The sequence below is a fragment of the Arabidopsis lyrata genome (genome assembly GCF_000004255.2).
Source record: "Arabidopsis lyrata subsp. lyrata unplaced genomic scaffold ARALYscaffold_3, whole genome shotgun sequence".
Taxonomy (NCBI): Eukaryota; Viridiplantae; Streptophyta; class Magnoliopsida; order Brassicales; family Brassicaceae; genus Arabidopsis; species Arabidopsis lyrata.
In genome coordinates, this window is record NW_003302553.1 from 8,087,238 (window position 1) to 8,107,070 (window position 19,833).

At 35.2% G+C, this 19,833-nt stretch overlaps 4 protein-coding genes across 5 annotated transcripts; 2 read left to right on the plus strand and 2 right to left on the minus strand.

Annotated features, from left to right (window-relative positions):
- The first annotated feature begins 332 nt into the window (after window positions 1-332).
- LOC9321347 (ras-related protein RABG3f) lies at window positions 333-2,464 on the plus strand. Its single transcript, XM_002883107.2, has 6 exons — window positions 333-543; window positions 1,159-1,285; window positions 1,569-1,715; window positions 1,805-1,885; window positions 1,966-2,111; window positions 2,205-2,464. The coding sequence occupies exons 1-6, from the start codon at window positions 491-493 to the stop codon at window positions 2,269-2,271; spliced, it is 621 nt and encodes a 206-aa protein (XP_002883153.1). The 5' UTR covers window positions 333-490; the 3' UTR covers window positions 2,272-2,464.
- A 2,651-nt stretch (window positions 2,465-5,115) lies between these two features.
- On the minus strand, window positions 5,116-7,704 carry LOC9319221 (polyol transporter 5). Its single transcript, XM_002885235.2, has 4 exons — window positions 7,334-7,704; window positions 6,881-7,227; window positions 6,210-6,509; window positions 5,116-6,030 (listed from the first exon to the last, which is right to left on the minus strand). Exons 1-4 carry the CDS (start codon window positions 7,488-7,490, stop codon window positions 5,218-5,220), a joined length of 1,617 nt encoding a protein of 538 aa, XP_002885281.1. The 5' UTR covers window positions 7,491-7,704; the 3' UTR covers window positions 5,116-5,217.
- Window positions 7,705-14,316: 6,612 nt separating this feature from the next.
- Window positions 14,317-16,690, plus strand: LOC9321348 (putative pentatricopeptide repeat-containing protein At3g18840). The gene has a single exon (XM_002883108.2). The coding sequence runs from the start codon at window positions 14,482-14,484 to the stop codon at window positions 16,534-16,536; it is 2,055 nt and encodes a 684-aa protein (XP_002883154.2). The 5' UTR covers window positions 14,317-14,481; the 3' UTR covers window positions 16,537-16,690.
- A 492-nt stretch (window positions 16,691-17,182) lies between these two features.
- Window positions 17,183-19,371, minus strand: LOC9319222 (probable 1-acyl-sn-glycerol-3-phosphate acyltransferase 5). 2 transcript variants are annotated; one of them, XM_021033391.1, is made up of 4 exons: window positions 19,113-19,371; window positions 18,051-18,741; window positions 17,835-17,965; window positions 17,183-17,730 (listed from the first exon to the last, which is right to left on the minus strand). In XM_021033391.1, the coding sequence occupies exons 2-4, from the start codon at window positions 18,602-18,604 to the stop codon at window positions 17,288-17,290; spliced, it is 1,128 nt and encodes a 375-aa protein (XP_020889050.1). In that variant the 5' UTR covers window positions 18,605-18,741; window positions 19,113-19,371; the 3' UTR covers window positions 17,183-17,287. The 2 variants fall into 2 exon arrangements, with proteins under 2 accessions (XP_020889050.1, XP_002885282.1); XM_002885236.2 differs by lacking the exon at window positions 19,113-19,371 and adding an exon at window positions 18,944-19,105.
- Between the last annotated feature and the right edge of the window lie 462 nt (window positions 19,372-19,833).

The window sequence follows — 19,833 nt, forward strand, 5'->3', positions numbered from 1 at the left end:
TCAAAATTTTTGTTGTTGTTTCTGAATTGCTTCTTTTTGTAAGGTCTAAATTTGGATATTAATACAGCCATGCAAATTATGTACCTACATCTAAATTTGTAAAACAAAAAAAAAAAATTACAGTAGAGAATTCGATGTTTGGGTTTTATTTACGCAAAAGAGAAAAAATAAGTCAAAAATAAATAAGAAAGAGCAGGCTATAAAACAAAACAAGATATGGAAGAGCATGCTCTCGTTGAGAGTGCTCTAACCAACTGAGCTACGAGAGCTGCTTGTTAGATAAATCCAAAATTTATATAACTATTATTTAATAAAATTTAATTATTAACAATAATTATTCACTTTTAACAAGAAGACAAAATAAATTATAAGACAGATCAGGAACAGCTTAGACTCTTGAGGGCACACACCACCGTCTTCTTCAACAAAAATATCACAAGAGATCGCCAGAGCTTTCTTCAATCTCTCTCTTTGTTTTAGATCTGATTCGATGCCGTCCCGTAGACGTACTCTCCTCAAAGTCATCATCCTCGGTGATAGCGGGTTAGGTTTCTCCGGGATACTATTTTTTCTCATGTGATTTTGAGTTTTCTGATGAGTAATTTGGTGGTTTCGGTTTCTGGGTTTTTGAGATTTATGTCGGATTTTTGTCTAATTCGTTTCCTTTGAAGTTTGGATTCGATATGATATGTTTTGATCTCTTAGATGACTTGCTGGTTTTAGGTTTCTTTGTTTTGGGTTACTCATAATTGATTCTGATTTTAATTAAAGGTTGCTTTTTTTTTTCATGGAGGGTTTTGTTTGATCAAATATCAGAAACTTTTTATGGTAAATTTAAGAATTGAGTCGATCTAGTCTCAAACATAGATAGACGCCTTTAACATAGTCTCAAATTTAAGAACCGGGTTTCTTTTTACATTTTGCATGTTCTTGTCTGCATCTGTTTTGTGGTTACTGAATTTCTGCTTGACATTCAAGATCATATGCTGGTTTTGTTATGGCACTCGTTTCGCTCTTTTTTTCTTTTCGTGGTTATGTCCTGAGGCAGAAAATGCTTGTGTAATGACTACATGAAATGGGTGTGTATCCAAGATCATCTCTTGTTATCTTTATTTGAGTGAAACTGATTTTGGACTTCTCTAACTTGTTGTTTTGTAGGGTGGGAAAAACCTCTTTGATGAATCAATATGTTAATAAAAAGTTCAGCAACCAGTACAAGGCAACCATTGGAGCTGATTTCTTGACCAAGGAAGTACAGTTTGAAGATCGACTTTTCACTTTACAGGTGAGCTTTATTAGTCAGTTACTCAGTATTATTTTGAAGTAAAGCTGCATGTGCTTTAGCTCAATGGTGCTTCTAGTTGTATTCAAAAGAGAGTTACTGACTCTGAGCTGAAAGTATTAGCTTAGAACTTGTTTGTGAAATATGTACATAAATTTGTTCAAGTATTGTGTCTCATTCCACACCAGTTAACCTTTTCACATTGGTGTGTACTGCCTTTCTTGCTTGAGCTTGAGAACAAAGCTCACTTGTTCCTGTCTTTTCTTTCTCTATGTGTTTATTGCAGATCTGGGATACAGCTGGACAGGAAAGGTTTCAGAGCCTTGGTGTAGCTTTTTACCGTGGTGCTGATTGCTGTGTTCTTGTATATGATGTCAACTCCATGAAATCATTTGAAAATCTGAACAACTGGAGGGAAGAATTTCTGATCCAGGTAACATGATCACGCTTTTTCTCACCCCTTTAGACAGAAGGATTTCACAATAAGCAACTCCATAACGCTGAGTGTAATATCTCTTGCAGGCGAGTCCATCAGATCCAGAGAATTTTCCATTTGTTCTTATCGGAAACAAGGTTGACGTTGATGGTGGAAACAGCAGAGTGGTATGTGCTTGCTTAATTTTCCATTGTTCACTTTGGTATGTAACATTAATGTCCAAATACAAACTCTCATTTGATCACAGGTTTCAGAGAAAAAGGCTAAAGCTTGGTGTGCTTCAAAGGGGAACATTCCTTACTTTGAGACCTCTGCCAAGGAAGGTACTAATGTGGAGGAAGCTTTCCAATGCATTGCCAAGAACGCGTTGAAGAGCGGAGAAGAAGAAGAGCTGTAAGTTTCAAAATAATTCTTACTTACTTCAAACATTGTTTATATATCGCAGATTTGGTCTCAACATTCTCTTGTCTTTTTCTCTTTCAATAGATACTTGCCAGACACAATCGATGTTGGTACGAGCAATCAGCAGAGGTCTACAGGGTGTGAATGCTAAGGACTATCACCAGAAGGAAACGAGGCCTCTCCTCCCATTCTCTCTTTTCACAAGCTATCTCTAAATTATTGTTATGTTGTAAATTTTTTCTTTTGTGTGGAAAAGGGATGAGAGAACCAAAAAAGAAGGAACCCTGAAACGAGATTTGTTTAGTGTTATTTGTGAGCTTTTAATTCATCATGCTTGCTATATATACTCTCACTCACTTTCATCGTAATATCAAGTGATGTTTCTTGTTTGCAAAGAAACACCATTTAGCTATGAAGAATTCACATATGGTCAAAAGAACTAAAAAAGGGAGTATCAATTTTTGGGGCAACTCAAAATTCAAATATCAACTTAGGAAAAAAAAATTGGGGCTGAAAATTTGAGTTGATGTTATCTTACAGAATGTTCTTTCTAATTTTTTTCTTCAATTTTTTTTTTAGGTTTATTGAATTTCTGATGGATTTGGTCTAACTCTAATCAAATCTAAACTTGTATATCTAATATTTTTTCGAAATAAGTAAATGCAAAAAAATAGAAAATAGAAGCTCGACTTCAATTGGTTTTCATCAATGTAAGGAAACTCAGAAAGTTGAAAATGAAAATATGGAAAATCAAATTATCAAAATACTTTAATATAGTAAACTCGAGTCATCGTGATTCGTTAAACACTCCTCTCCAAGTTAAAAATTAAACAAAGCGAGATCAAAGTTAGGCATGTCAATCGGGCTAACCCGGCCCGGCCCGAAACCCGTACATATTTGAGCCCGGCCCGGCCCGTAAAAATTCCGAGCATATATTTTAAAGCCCGGTCCGGCCCTAACAGGGCTACAAGGCTTTTCCGGACTTTTTTATGCTTTTCTTTCGACAACAGAAAACAAACTTATAATTTCTAATATCTCTTAGAAAATAATCTATATATGAAACGAGTCAATTAAAATTTAAATAACCACTAACGCTAATTTAGTTTTTTAAAAAGAGAATTAAAATCAAATAAATAATCCAAATAAATTGTTTAAACTTATACTAGATAAAATATAAAATTAAAATAATTCAAATGAGGTAGTACAGCTAATATTTACTTTTTCGATTTTATAGTAATACACAACCAAAAAACTAAGCTTATGGTTTTCAACTCTATCAAAAATTTTTTTACAACAAATCTTACAATTAAACGAAAATATTAACAAAAAAAAGGTCAAAATAATTTTTAAAGGGCTTTTCGGTCCAAAAATCCCTTTAGCCCGAACGGGCTTAGCCCGAACCCGCTGTTTAGGACTAAAGGCCCAATTTTTTTTGGACATATAATTTGAAGCCCGAACCCGCTGTTTTTCAGGGCTGGGCCGGGCTAGCCCGCGGGCTTTGGCCCTAATTGACATGTCTAATCAAAGTAATAATATTTTAATTTACTCGTAGAATTGTTTTTTTTTTTGTTAATAAAATTTAAATTACTCTTGGTGATGTGTCTTTAGTCAAGTGGTTAAGTCCACTCGACTATGCTTTCTCCACCGGAGTTCGACTCCAGTAAGTCGCGTTACCCCGCGTAGTAGGGATTGGCTATGGATCGGACCTTGTCGATTCAAAGATGTCAAAAAAAAAAAAATTTAAATTACTCTTAGAATTGGAAAGGGTGGGTATATACAAATTTTGGAAACAATATTTCCTTTCCCTTCCAAGTTCCATCGAATCTCCTTACATATTTTTTTTCTAAACTAAATTAAGATTTATCAAAATCAAAACCCTAAAATTTTCTCAGCTAATATATAAAAGCCTTCGACCTCGCATCGTCTCCACTTCTCCTCTCTCCGCCACGGTCACAAAAATCAACAAAGCGGAGTCAGTTCTGTGCTTCACAAAACCTACCAAGAAGAGGTAAATAAAATAGTCGTACGTCACCTTCTTCTTTGTCTTCAATGAAATAGTTGTCGTCATTTGCTCTTCTTAATGAGGTTTAGGCTAATCTTCAATTTGTATATATCCGATGGCTAAAGATAATATAGTGAGTCTGTGACACTGAAAACCATATGAAATTTGAATCACATTACGAAACAGCCGTTGTCCATGGATATGTATCGAATCTGTTGAAGTACCTTTCTCGGCACTTGAGGATGTCAACTGACCAGCTCTCGTATTTCATGTCATAATAATAGTCACACTAGGGTGATATAACGAGGAGAGAGTTATATCATCCTAGCGCGATTGTTTTTATGACATGAAATACGTTTTAGAACTTAAAACACTTTGACCTTCTTAAGTGCTGATAATGTTTCTTAATTATGTTTTGTAATTAGATTAACTTAAGCTTTTATACTTCATATATTTAGTCTTTCGGCTGGTGAAAGGGTTTTGTTTGTTCAGAATTCCCCAATGTGGAGAGTGATGAATCAATGGTTTCAAGCGAAAATGATTCAAACTGTGTTAGTTCATTTGTTGGAATCGTAGCATTGTTTAAAGTGTGTGAATGCTAAGGACTATTATCTCTAACTTATTATATGTTGTAAACAAATTTATTTCTAGTAGCTATTGGTGTGCTTTTAAGGTATCATGCTTCGTTTGATCTTTTTGACATGTTCGTGTTGTCAAAAACTTGAGGAGAATAAAGTTTGTCTTCTTATTTCTATACATGTTGTGAAATATTGTCTCCAAAACTAGTGAGTGATTTTGAGGCGTATCAAAACAATTGTTTGCGTGAGGTTTTGAGATGTATCATTCAGTATCAAAACTATTGTCTCGAAAACATTTGGTTTCGTGTGGTTTCTCTTATTTGTGTTTCATTCACCAAAAGTGTGTCGTGAGTTTATTTTCTTTTAGGCATGTTAAGTTAATCAATTTCTATGAGTTTTGTATATTCTCAACCAATTTGTTTCGCTAATTACTCATTTAAAATTTGTTTGTTTCCCAATTTTTCATTCTTTATCATAAAACCCCATACGGTACAAATTGCATATCTTATCAAATTTTCTACGAACTTTGTGTGTCTTCCCTCCTCTGCTTGTTTGATCCAATCTCGACCTCGGGATTCGAAACCGTCATCTCGGGGTTACTCTTAGGCTTATTCTTGGAATCTCTCCACCTGAAACCACTGAAAAGCTCATCCATATCCTCAAGCATCCTCCCTTGCGTCTCCGGCAAGAAAGTGTAAAAGAAAACCCAAGCCACAGTCGCAATCCCTCCGAACAAGTAAAACGCTCCACCGGTGGTTATCCCTTTCGACAAAGGAAGAAATGCCATCGAAATCACACCACTAGTCACTCTGTTCACCACCACACCCATACTCGAACCCTGTGATCTCAACCTCAACGGGAATATCTCCGAGCTATAAACCCAAGTTATCGGTCCAGCTCCAATCGAAAACGTAGCTACATAAGTCATCACCGTCGCTATAGCTACTACCACAGCCCACATCACTTTCTTCTCCGACTGGTCTATAATCGTTAGAGAAGTTCCTAACGCTGCTAGAGATAGTACCATTCCTCCGACGCTGGTTAGAAGCAACGGTCTTCTTCCGATTCTGTCGAGTAAGAAAGTGGCGACTAGTATGAACGATGTCTTCACCACTCCGACCGCTACAGTCGCTAGAAGCTGTTGGTGATCGGTTTTGAGTCCGGCGGTTTTGAAAATTCGCGGTGAGAAGAGAACCACCGCGTCGATACCGGAAGCTTGCTGGAAGAAATGGATTCCGATTGCGGCGATCATAACACGACGCACGGCTGGAGTTGGACGGATTAAGAGCTCTCTCCAAACTCCTTCTCCATGACTGTTCCTCTTCGACACCTGAAATTATTGAGAAATTAGGTCAAAATATGGCCGGAGAAATCACGAATTCGAATTCCATTGATTGAAATTAGGTCAAAATGTGGCCGGAGAAATCGCGAATTCGAATTCAATTGATTAAAACTAGGTCAAAATCTCGATTCGGAATTCAATTGTTTTGAAATTGGTGTGGTGGTTACCTGAACGACGTCGTCGTGGCAATCGGCGGGAATGCCGGCGGCGTGTTTGATGTCTTCGAGACGGAGAGCTGATTCGGTGGGGGAATCAGAGGTTTTGTCGAGAACGCGTTTGGCTTCGCCGAGACGGCCTTGCATAACGAGCCAACGTGGAGATTCCGGCATAGCGAGAACACCGAGAGCGAGTATCACGGACGGTACGGCTCCGATTCCGAGCATGAGTCGCCATCCCAGCTTCAACGGAAATTTCGAGAAAGCCAGATTTGATACGTACCCGAGCATAATTCCGGCGTTAATAAATACCTGTACACGTCACCATAACAACTGCCACGTCAGATATTACTTTCGCTCCTTCTTTTTAGTATGAATAAAAGTCAAAATAAACCGCCGAATTGGATGGAAAAAAGTTTCAATGATTTCAATTCACTAACCAATAGCAATTAAAATTTACTTGTTAATCAACGTTTTTTAAAAAAATATATAATTTGGTCAGCTTTAACAGTTTATTAGTTTACGATTTTTATTTTTATTTTTTTGTCCAACAGTTTATGATTATTTTGATACATGAAGATATTTATTCATTTTTAAATGTTTTATGATTTTGTTTAAGAAAGCTATATGTAATGTAAATTATTGTTTTTCCTACCAAAAAAAAATGTAAATTATTGTTTTACCTCGGGGAAGGAGGTGAGGAAGCCGCGGGAAGAGGCCGGAGAGACTTCGGCTGTATAAACTGGTGCGATCATGAGAGCATATCCGACGCCGATACCGGCGACGAACCTTCCGAACATGAGGAAAGCGTAGTTAGGGGCTAATCCCATAAGGATAGCTCCGGCGAAGAATATGGCTCCAGCCAACACGATAGTGTAACGCCGACCAATCAAGTCAGAGGTTTTACCGGCGGCGCAAGATCCGATAAGTGAATAGATGTTGAGGCTTCCAGCGAGAATACCAATTTCTAAATCACTAATCTTCAAATCTCTCTTTATATAAATCATTGCTCCACTCATCACTCCTATATCTGCAAAATAAACCCTTAAAAGAATCAATAAAGAATGTGTGTGTGTGTGTATTATTGGCAGAGTTTTTTTGCGTTGACCGGATAAGAGATTAACAAGAAAACTAACCATAACCAAGGAGGATAGAAGTCATGGAAGCTAAGATAGCACACGCGAATGCATACTTGTTCCTCTTTGGTGGTTTAGCCGGCAGAACTGACTCCGGCACATGTTTCACCGGTGGTGGCGCTGGGGCCGTTTGGTTTTCCGGTGTGGAACCTGTCATTATGATAGAGAATGGGGAGAGAGAGAGAGATAGAGAGTTGTGAGGATTGAGTATACTAAACAACAACTTGTGGTAATGAGCTGTATCTTTTATAGAACAGACGTGTGTGTATTCAGAGTCCAATGAGACAAGGGCAAATTCGTCCGAGATTATGGGAAAACTGTCCTAAAAATATCGATATCATTACATTTGTTTTGTGTTTTTAGTTCAAGAACATTTGCATGTTTCATTTAGAGACAAAACAAATATATTACTCCCTCCGTTTTGCTTTACTTGTCGTTTAAGAGTTAAAATTTTGTTTTATAATAGTTGTCGTTTTAGGTTTTCGATGCAAATGTTTGGTGAAAATTTTAGTTTTATCCCTACTATTTTAATGTTTTGCTCAATGAAATTTTTTATAAAATATATTAATAAAGGGTAAAACTGAAAATTTAATGTTTTTCTTAATTTGTGTGAGAAAACCTTAAACGATAACTAAAACGAAACGGAGGGAGTAGAACAAACGGCAACTAATGATACATTAATTTCAGTTTAATACGTAACTATGTATGTATTATTGAATTATACTCTACCAACAAAAAGGACGACCACAATAATAATAAAAAATTGGAGGGCCTAAAGGTAATTACGAAAAGGATACTTGTTGTCCATGACTCCATGTGAGCTTGTTGACTGTTGTTGTCGACTTGATCTTGAGGATTGAACTCATAAGACAGCTCAATTAATGTTAATCTATTTCAATTTGTAATCTCATACAAATATGATATCCTTTTGTAACCCAATGGTAAAAACAAGATTAAAAAAAACACTCAACGAGATAATTAATATGTTTGTTTGTTTGTTTGCTATGATATGATATGATATGATACACTGCCAATATTTTACACTAAGATTCGGTCCAATGCCATTACAGAATTCTTTTTTTCTTCCTGATAAATCCATACATATTAATGAAGAAAGATATTAATTGCCTATATATTAATTTCTTATGAATCCGTAAGTGCATTTCACACTCCGCACCTTGCTGCGAGGTTGTAAAATCAGAGTTTAGCCATGGAACGAGAGTGTTTCCACTTAGTTAGTTAATGATGGCGAAAAGCACTTATTAACATTACACTTGATGACATGAATCATGATGACGAGGTCAAGAAGAAACTCGTTTTTTTGGAAGGATTTAAGAAGAAAGAAGAAAATGGTTAATGCATGTAAAGTTTGTAAACACTAACTTGTTTGCATCTTATCGTAAAACAAATACTAGGTAAATACGAATTGTAACTTTCTCATGCTTTTAAATGCAAAAATATTAATCTCTCAGTTTCAAATTCTCCCGTAGCTTTTAAATAATGATTATATACATGCACGTACGCTTTTCACGTATAAGATCAGAAAATAAAATCCGATAGATTGAGGACTCCAAGTAAACTTACAGATTTCATTTTTTCACAACTGAAAATTAAGAGAGGTTTACTATAACGAAAGAATTTTCAGTTTTCTAATAAAAAATTAGGTGTGTATATTATTTAAAAATGTATATATACTATTCCTTCAGGGAAGCCGGGTCAACACACATAACAGTCCAAGACCACATGAATTGATTCCCGAAGACGATAAGAGGTAATTAATCACTCTAATAATAATATTAAAAGATTCCTGCAAAATTTTGTGTTATGATATTTGTTTGTGTATATATATTATATTTGTGGATACTTGCAAGAAACAATCAAGCAGAAGTCGTTGGCTTACGAAAGCAATCTCTGTTATGAAGACTATGAATTGTCAAAACAACTTGCGTCTACTTGTAGACTCTTTTAGTTTAATTACAGGGAAAAAAATATTAAGTAAGTGATAATCAAAAGTATTTCGTCCTCTTGAGATTTCAAATATATACTAGAATAATTGAATCGTCAATTCTTAAACTTTGGGAGTAATATGAATACATGACATATTGTGCAACTAATCTCAGTTTAGTGAAATTTATGAATTATCTTGATATTCTTATTATTATTATTTTTTTTTTTAATTTTTTTTTTGATATTACATTTTATATATCAAGAAAAATCTACAGTGCATATAGACTATATAGAGAGCAAATACATGAGAAATCCCGTTGGTTTCTTCTCGATGACATCGGTTTCTTCAATTCCTATACTATCTTTGGTTTCTTCCGGATGACATAAGAGCCACGATTTATGAAGACGACATCAGTTTCTCAGCTTATCATATAGTATACTTTAGTCTTTTGTGATCTTTCTACTAATTTACTAATATTTTTTCTGAGTGCTTCCTTCATAATTCGTGGTTCTCACTTTTTTTGTTTTTTTTTCTAAGTTTGTAAATATCATTACAAATGAAGTTGAGGTTCTCACTTCTCTCACTATGATAATTAGCGTGTATCATGTAATGTTATGGTAAATATTTTCATGTAACCCTTATGATTTATGAGCAACGATTTAACAATAGTACTTTAGTGTGTGATGTAATGTTATGGTAAATATTTTCATGTAACCCTTATGATTTATGAGCAACGATTTAACAATAGTACTTTAGTGTGTGAAATTATAGTTATCAACTTACCATATTAGAAAGAAACAAATCCAATATATTGATAAAGTAGCAAAATGGTGAAGTGGGCCAAATACTAGAAGAAAAGGCAGCCATCATAGGTGACCATAATATCGGGCAGCTCGTAATTTTGGACTTTTTATATAGTATGACTCCATTATCGCATTTCCATTGTGATTTTACACAAATAACTGATAAATCGTTTTGAACCAAAAAAAAATGATAAATCGTATTGTTTTTTTTTTTGCTATGTGATTCTTATCAGAAAGTTAACTATTTTCCGTATCAACTAATGCATTAGATAGACATCAGATAAATCTTATCTATCATTTAATGCATCACCTATTACAAACAATAAAAAACGTCGGTATTCAAAATCCGTTGACTTCAAAGTTGACTCCGAAGAGTAATATCTATGCAGTCGAGTTGGACCATCGTTCAATAAGACAATACTTATTTGTTTTAAGAAACTTGGTTTCAACTATTTTATTTTGTTAGCATGATTAATATAATTAATTAGTTTGTAGCATTTTGTAACTACGATCTCACATTTTGATTTGTTTGAATGTGCATTACTGATTAATTAGTTATATATATGATGGTTTAATTTTTAAGCAACTAAAGGTGTGTGCTTCGTAGAGTTCACCGAATCTTTTATACTTAGAAAAGTCCACCACGTGTTTTTGAATTTTTGTACTTTCTCTTTTTATTTGAAAAGCATGTCTATTTATTACGTTTTGAATTTGCTAATCTTGAAGATGGTGAGAGGATGACCAAAATAATAGAAGTGAAAAAGTATACCATATCTTGAGTATATTGGGAAAAACTAGTAGTAATTCATAGTATTAATTACGGATTACGTGGGAAAAAATTGATAAGAAAGATGGTTTATGTTTTCTGAGGCCTTAAGTGGGCCCTGTAGATTCCACTTTCCAGACAAAATATCATCATACTTCATGACAGGTTAAGGACTACATCTATATGTGTTAAACATGTTTAAACTTTAAAGTGTATACATATGTATTCCTCAGCTGTATAAATTGGATATATACGTGAATCCAAGTTTCTGACAACTTAAGATGCTCTGAAACCAGCTATTATCAAAAAAGGTTATTATATAATTCGTTTATACAATTTGATACGTTGATCGGAATTTATAAGAAATTGGATCCTTATTACATACATATTTTCTGTGGTGTACGTAACACATATATACTATTAATCTGAGTTTCTACCAAACACAAATAAAAGGAGGAATTGTCCACAAAAAAAAAAAAAAAAGAGGAGAAATTGTTCACGTTGAATAAAGCAATGGTGTCACATCCGCAATCAAATCAAAACATAGAGGGGATTTGTTGGGCCACGACTTAATTCAAAACAAACTAAATGTTCCAATCACTTGAAACATACCACAAATTCATAGAGCTTACTCTTTGTGGTTTCTATTGACTTAAGACTCGATAGTCGTTTAAGACTACCACAAATAATTTCGACTGGTTTTTATTATATATTTCTCGTATGATAATAATATCTGCTTAACATTTTGGGTGGTTGGTTGTTCCTGATCTGCTAAGTGATTAAAATTCTTCACGTACCGCAGGAAAAAACGATTTTAGTGCTTGAATAGACGTACAATCAAATGAATAATGGATTGGTGCTTGATAATATATGGAATTAGAAAATATATATATATATATATAGAATTAGTAATATTTTGCACGATATTTATCAAACAAATATAGGTTAGAGTCTAACCGTTAGACGTTAATTAGAACGATTTTAAGGATGATGAAAATTGAAAATCATAGATTTCAAAAGCGATTTTTAGAATGTATATTTCTGTCTTTATTGATATTGAATTTGAGTATTAGTATACAAAATCTAAAGCCAAATGAGGATATATATAGGAAATATCTTTGTTCAAATTAAAAAATTAATATTACATAAACAGCCATGTGGCATGTGATGTACGTGAAAACTAGAGATGGGTGGATTTGTGGACTAGTTAAAGTTAGTTGTAGACTTGTTCTTTTGTCAACTATGCATCTAAACAAACTAAACTAAAAAGAGTTCTTAGAATTTGTTTTCGGCAGCAATTAGATCATACTCGTAGAAGTCGACGTTCCTAATCAAAGAATTTGGCAACATTGTAGCTCCAAGGTATGGAAAATCTCTTCATCGGAAAGATTAAATCGAACCCAGAGCAAATTCTGAGCAAATGATGAATTCTTACTTATGTTTTGGATGAATGTTGCTGAATCTTTCTTTTGGCAAATATGAAACCATAATGCAGCTGACACGCTTATTTATCTCCCCACCTGGCGGCGGCGCATGGGTTGCATATTTGATTGTTGGTGACACTCACATCAACTTTCATGATTTAGCTGCTCAACATGAAGATGTTAAAAATGTGCTTCAAACCTCTCGGTTGAGATTTTTGACTGCGCCTGAGTTTCGACTTCTCTTTGACAAATGTTTGGTAGGTCTATTACTCATTTCTCCATCAACACCGGGGATAAACCGTGAAGGACTGTACTTCATAATTTCCCACTCTGATAAAAATGGAACTCATTATAAGCCTGTGAAGAAGGATCGTAACATAGAATCAAGACGTTTGTTGGAGGAATTCAGGTATACGAAGCTTATCGATAAACATGGTAAATTGTTGTTCAACCGTTGGAATATACGGTACCGACCACAATGAGTATTTTTATTTACTGATCTAAGAGCAATTTTATCGGCAGAAACGCTGATAGTTTTTTAAAAGAAAAAAAATATTATTTATTATTTATTTGTTTTTTTTTAGTAGTTGTACAAGTGGGTAAATGATATGTGTCAATAGAGTCTTATAGTATCTCCAATGGTAAGTGTTTCTAAAGAGTCTTTTAAACATAAAAAAGTAATTATTTTAATATAATTTTGTTATGTAATTAATTTGAAAAGAAATTGAACCAATGTGTGAGAGACATGTGGCTTAGAGGGATTTAATGAGTATTGAGAGCCCCTCTTCATGCTCTTATTTAAAAGTCTTTTTTTTTTTTTTCTTTTAATATTTTGATTTAATTTTTAATCAAAATTCTGTTCAGAATCCAGTAGTCTTAGAACTGTTTTTCATTTGAGAAATGTATCTCATTCTTTCTCTTTCTCTCATTTTTTAATTTTTAATTTATTTATTTATTAACGAGTATCTTAAGCAGATAATCGATTTAGTTGCTCTAATGGATTATTTTTGATGCCTTTGCTGGATCTTTTATGGAGTCTGATTGCCTTGTATCCTTTCTTAAAGGTATCAAGAAATTATGACTGTTGTGCTAACGGCAGGGCCGGCTCAATTAATTTAGAGTCCTGTACAAATCTTAAAAATTGGCCTTTTTTTCATAGAAATTTTTTTTTTGTCTTTTCCATATTAAAAAATCTTTAAAATTGGTCTTTTTCATTAGGGCCTTTTTCATACTAAAATTATCTTAAAATCTTAAAAATTATCATTTTTTCTTAAAAAAAAAAATTTGGGCTCTTAAATTTACCCAAAAATTTTTTGGCCCAGTACATTTGCTCCTCTTGCACTCCCTCAACGCCGGCCCTGGCTAACGGTATATCCTCAAATTAAGCAGATACCCCGATCTAGTTCCCAAGCAAGTCTGTAATGTTTTGTTTTTCATTACTAACAAATTTGAAGACACAGAAACTAGGCCTGGGTAAAATACCCGGAACCGAATACCCGAACCGAAAAACCCGAACAATACCCGAACCGAACCCGAACCCGATTTTTAAAAATACCCGAATGGGTCCTAACCTCCTACCCGAAAAAAACCCGAACCGAACCCGAACCGAATCCAATACCCGAATGTACCCGAATACAAATATACACCTATAAATATTAGTTATATTTATATTTATAATACCCGAAATACCTAAAATTACAATCATAACTCCAAATATATTAGGTATTTTAGATATTTTTGGTTATATTTGGGTAAAGAGTAACTATTGTATTTTCGATAAATCGAGTATTTCGGTTAGATTTGGGTATATATGAGTTAAAAACCCGAACCCGACCCGAACCCGAAAATATTTCGGGTATTTTTGGTTATTTTCGGGTATTTTGCTTTTTTTATTAAAATACTCGAACCGACCTGAACCCGAACCGAATTTTTAGAATACCTGAATGGGTCTTGACCCCCTACTCAAATAAATCCGATACCCGAAAAAAAAGAACCGAACCCGAACAGGTACCCGAATGCCCAGGCCTAACAGAAACCCTAGCTGAATTTGCGCCAAGGACAACAACAATCATCGGCTTTAGAATAATAAAATCTAATCTAGTGGGCTTTTAAGTGGCCCAATATAATTCAGCCCAATATTTTCTATATAGAACTCGAGAAGACATCAAATTGAGCAAAAATGTCTTTAGTCGTTTTTCTTCCCATGTATGTCTCTGAAACTGGACATGAAGTGCTTAAAGGATGGGTTTTTGCATCACATTCGCTCCATTAAAACTGGTTCAACCTTGACCACAATCTCCTCAAACCAACTCGTTAACCTTTACTCAAAAAATGGCTTATTGCGGGAAGCACGGAATGTGTTCGACGAAATGCCTGAGAGAAACGTTTACTCGTGGAACGCTGTGATTGCAGCTTACGTAAAGTTCAACAACGTAAAGGAAGCGCGTGAATTGTTCAAAAGGGACAATTGTGAACGAGATTTGATTACGTACAACACTTTGCTTTCAGGGTTTGCCAAAACTGATGGGTGTGAGAGTGAAGCTATTAAGATGTTTGGTGAGATGCATAGAAAGGAGAAGGATGAGATTTGGATAGATGATTTCAGTGTCACTACTATGGTTAAGCTTTCTGCGAAGTTAACCAATGTGTTTTATGGCGAACAGTTGCATGGAGTTATGGTGAAAACCGGGAATGATGCAACTAAGTTTTCTGTTAGTTCTCTCATTCACATGTATTCAAAATGTGGGAAGTTTAAGGAAGTTTGTAATGTCTTTAACGGGTCGTGTGTTGAGTTTGTTGATAGTGTGGCTAGGAACGCAATGATTGCAGCTTATTGTAGAGAAGGTGACATTGACAAAGCTTTGAGTATATTCTGGAGAAATCCAGAATTGAATGATACAATTTCTTGGAATACATTGATCTCAGGGTATGCACAGAATGGTTATGAAGAAGAAGCTTTGAAGATAGCTGTTAGTATGGAGGAAAGTGGGTTGAAATGGGACGAACACACTTTCGCGGCTGTACTAAATGTTCTGAGTAGTTTAAAGAGCCTGAAGATTGGAAAGGAAGTACATGCTCGGTTATTGAAGAACGGATCATATTCTAATAAATTTGTAAGCAGTGGAATTGTTGATGTTTATTGCAAGTGTGGAAATATGAAGTATGCAGAGTCTGCTCATTTGTTATATGGTTTTGGAAACTTGTATTCAACTTCTTCAATGATCGTGGGCTACTCGTCTCAGGGGAAGATGGGGGAGGCGAAAAGGTTGTTTGATTCTTTATCTGAAAAGAATCTAGTGGTCTGGACTGCCATGTTCTTGGGATATCTTAATTTACGTCAACCTGATTCTGTTTTGGAACTTGCTCGTGATTTTATAGCCAATGAGACCAATGTTCCTGATTCTTTGGTCATGGTCAGCGTCCTTGGTGCATGCTCTTTACAAGCTTATATGGAACCAGGGAAGGAGATTCACGGTCACAGCTTGAGAACAGGCATTTTAATGGATAAAAAACTTGTTACTGCATTTGTTGACATGTATTCAAAATGTGGAAATGTTGAGTATGCTGAAAGGATCTTTGACATTAGCTTCGAGAGAGACACAGTTATGTACAACACAATGATAGCTGGTTATGCTCATCATGGCCATGAAGCCAAATCTTTTCAGCTCTTTGAAGACATGACTGAGGGTGGATTCAAGCCAGATGAAATCACGTTTATGGCCCTCCTATCAGCTTGTCGTCACCGCGGCTTAGTTCTAGCAGGTGAGAAATACTTTAAGTCGATGATAGAGGCTTACAACATATCCCCCGAGGCAGGTCACTATACCTGCATGATAGATTTGTATGGAAAGGCCAATAGATTGGACAAAGCCATAGAACTTATGGAAGGTATTGATCAAGTTGAAAAAGATGCTGTTATTCTTGGAGCGTTTTTAAATGCTTGTAGTTGGAATAAGAATACAGAGCTTGTGAAGGAAGTGGAAGAGAAATTGTTAGCCATTGAAGGATCTAACGGGTCTCGCTATATCCAACTAGCTAACGCTTATGCCTCGTCTGGTAGATGGGATGAGATGCAACGGATACGGCATCAAATGAGAGGGAAGGAGCTGGAAAAATTTTCTGGGTGCAGCTTGGCATATATCGATAACCAAGTTCATATGTTTACTTCATCTGACATTTCCCATATCAAAACAGAAGCTATATATTCTATGCTACATTTCGTGACCAAGGATTTGTCTGAAATTTCTGAATACATGATATAATAGAGAGGTATCAATTTTCTGTACATGATAATAGAATACCGAGATGGCCCAAGGTTAATGATCTTGGTCTCTGTGTTACAAGGTATAGTCTGCCTAGACAGCAATGTATTTTTACTGATTTTGGGGTACTTAGATTTCATTTCACAGTCAGCTTTCTCAATGTTCTTATCATCAGTGACTTTTACAAACAATTCGTTTGGTCACTGTCTCGAGTGTCAACTTTTTTGCTGACTTTGCAAATCAACCAACATCTCTTTGACTTTCCCCTGTTGGGGCTTTGCTCTTCTAGGGCTTTTGCATTAGCTAAAAATCCATAATTCTTATACTGTACTTCAATACGAGTGTTATTGGCGAAAGCTGAAGAGGCATATGCTGTTCCGGATTCAGAAACAAAAACCCAAGTTTTCTTATCCAATATGGTTGTTTTGAACTTCCTCTATTGATGGAAGGATCTCTTAAGTCTTAAAGCTCAGTCTCAACCAGATGAGGAGGTCATGTGAGTACCTGTAGTGGCTCTGTGAGTAATGTAGGAGTCAAATGTGTCTTATGGTTGTATTTTGTGTTTTTTTTTTTTTTTTTAATCTGCTATGAGCTAACATGTGTACATGAATGTATGGAGACTTTCTCAAATAGAGCTAATCATATATTGCAGCTTGAGGTCACATTTCATAAGTAGAAAGTGGATTGATTCTGAACCCCGAAATACAGAAGTAAAAAAGATTCCATCATGTGGATTGAAAACAATGAAAGTTTATTTGTTTAGTAATTTGAAGGCTTTTTTTGCAGTCTCAACAAGTGGAACAGAACGAAGATTGAAATGTGTAGCAGAGGTCAAGTAGGCACAGGCCAAAGAGACATAAATCTTGAACCAAATCATTGATGAGAAGAAGGTGAGATGCGTACAGATGGTGGTGAAGGCAATCACTGCCAAGCAGTTTATGAGGTACTTCTTTGTGTTGAACTCTTTCTCTGTTCCTTCGTTCGGGAAATGGCCATTGGAGTAAAAGTCATTGAGCAGCTGGTCTTTGAGCTGGAATGTGTTCATTAACCAAGCATTGATGTCCTTTTCTTGATTTGGGATTTGGGTTACGTTGATACGACGGATGTGGATGTGAACTTCTGATGGCTCAATTCCATAAACATTGTCTAAGAAAGATGGGCAGCGGGTTTTATAACCGATGGTCACATCATAAACTGCAAGTGCAATAGTGTTGCATCAGAGTTTGCTTTGTTCAAGAGGAGAGGAAAGGCCTATGATACTAAATCAGTGATGCGAACCAGCAAAAGTATAGACAAACCTGCATCAAGTGAGCAACTCAATTCTTGCAAGCAGGAGACGAAACCTTTTGTTCTGGGAAGCAGAACGTTGTTCAGTATTGGAAGGCCATTTTCAGCAGCAAATTTCTTACTCCTTTCGCATTTAGCCTCTCTGCATAAAGTTCCACGGTTATATGCTCTAAACCAGACGGTCTCTAAACAAGAAGGGAATGATACTCTAAAGAAAGGAAGCTTACGTGTAATCTGTGCCCTCGGGGAAAAGAGCAAGCCATAAAGCGTCTCGGGGATCCTTAAAACTCGAAAGTATCTGCCTCAAGTTTGCTTCATCGACTTCCCATTTCCGCTCAACGGGAATAAACTCAAAGAGGTGAAACGCCCAACCAAAGAGAGGTAATTTCATCAAACTACTCTTAAGCACATATTTTATATTCCCAATCTGGCCTTTACGCAGTGCAAGATCCCAGAAGTACATCCAATCAACTTCTGTTCGGTGGTTTGCAATGAGCAATACTCGATCCTCGCAAGGAACCTTATCGCCAGAGAAGATAACTTTGGTCCTGTTAATCTTCTCAAAGAGGAAGGGCCACAAGGCGAGCCACGAACCAAAGAAGAAGGAAACACATTTACGGCTATAGCGTACGCTGAAAAGCCTCAACAATACAGCTGATAGGAACCCCCAGAATATTAACATCATAAAAGCTGTTGAAACTAACACCATCAAACATATTATACCTCTTAACACTCTAATCAGAGACAACTTATCAGAAATTTTTACGCTCTTCTTTTCCATTTTATACACCTTAAGATAATCTAATTAACCTCCCCCTGTAGTCTTCTATTCTTGATGCAATGAATCACAAATTTCATGAATCTCCTGTGACCAGAATCACCATCAGAGCTCATATGGTTGCACAAAACATACTTCACCTGCAGGTAATGATCAAGTAAATGATCAAAACTTATGAAATTAAGAATCTATAACAAAGTTATCAACAGAAAATGAAAACAATGTTTATAATTTAATAGACTAATTCAAAATCACACAATCTGATTAAGGTTGAATTAAAGTAAAGAAGAAGCTTGTATTCTCAAACAAATATATACATTGTCTAAAGCAAAAACTGCTCACCAAGATAATCAAGATTTAAGCTCAAATCTCAGTGAGGATTCGAAAAAAAAACAATCAAGAACACAGAGCATTACAAATTTACTATCTGGCGATGCATTTGTGAAAATCAACTATTGGAAAAAAAGAAAATAAGACAGCGAAAGGAACCAGATAGAAGAAGACAGCTTACCATGGAGCTGAGCTTCCAGGTTTTATTTATAAACAAACAGTGTAAGAAGAAGAAGAATATCATGAAGGACTACGATCGTTTTGCCAAAATGGGCTCAGAGGTGTTAGGTAATTACGGTTTATGCCACTTCTCTGTAGAAAGTACTCTTCGGAAGGTGAGGAAATTTAAACCACTGTCCCCTCCTTTTTCGTGATTATTATATTCGACACGTCATCATGTTTCATTGCCTCATTATTCATGTTATTATTTAAAAAATTAATCAAAATCAGTTTGTAAGTAGATTGGGCCGGGCTTTTAAAGCCCACAAAGGTTATCTATATTTACATTTTTAATGACTTTTAGCAAATAAATCCTGGAGTTGGACCTTATTTACGGATGAATGCCATTGGTATTAATTATTTAAATTTGAAAATATTACTTAAAGATATTACCAATACGATTTCGAGAATCATAAATTCATATCTTCCTTAATTTTCTGAGTCATTAATGTGATAATCTTTAGGAAATATTTCTCTGTAAAAAAAAAAATCCACATTAATGAAGGCATTAAAATCGACACTAACAATTAAATTATTTAGATGTTCAATTATTTTAAGATTCTTATATCTTATTTGATATTTTTTTTTTTAATATCTCATTCTTTAATTACTGCGTTTAGAATTTATTGGTTGTTACCTATTTTTTGGTAAAATTTATTGGTTGTTACTTAATAAGTAATTAT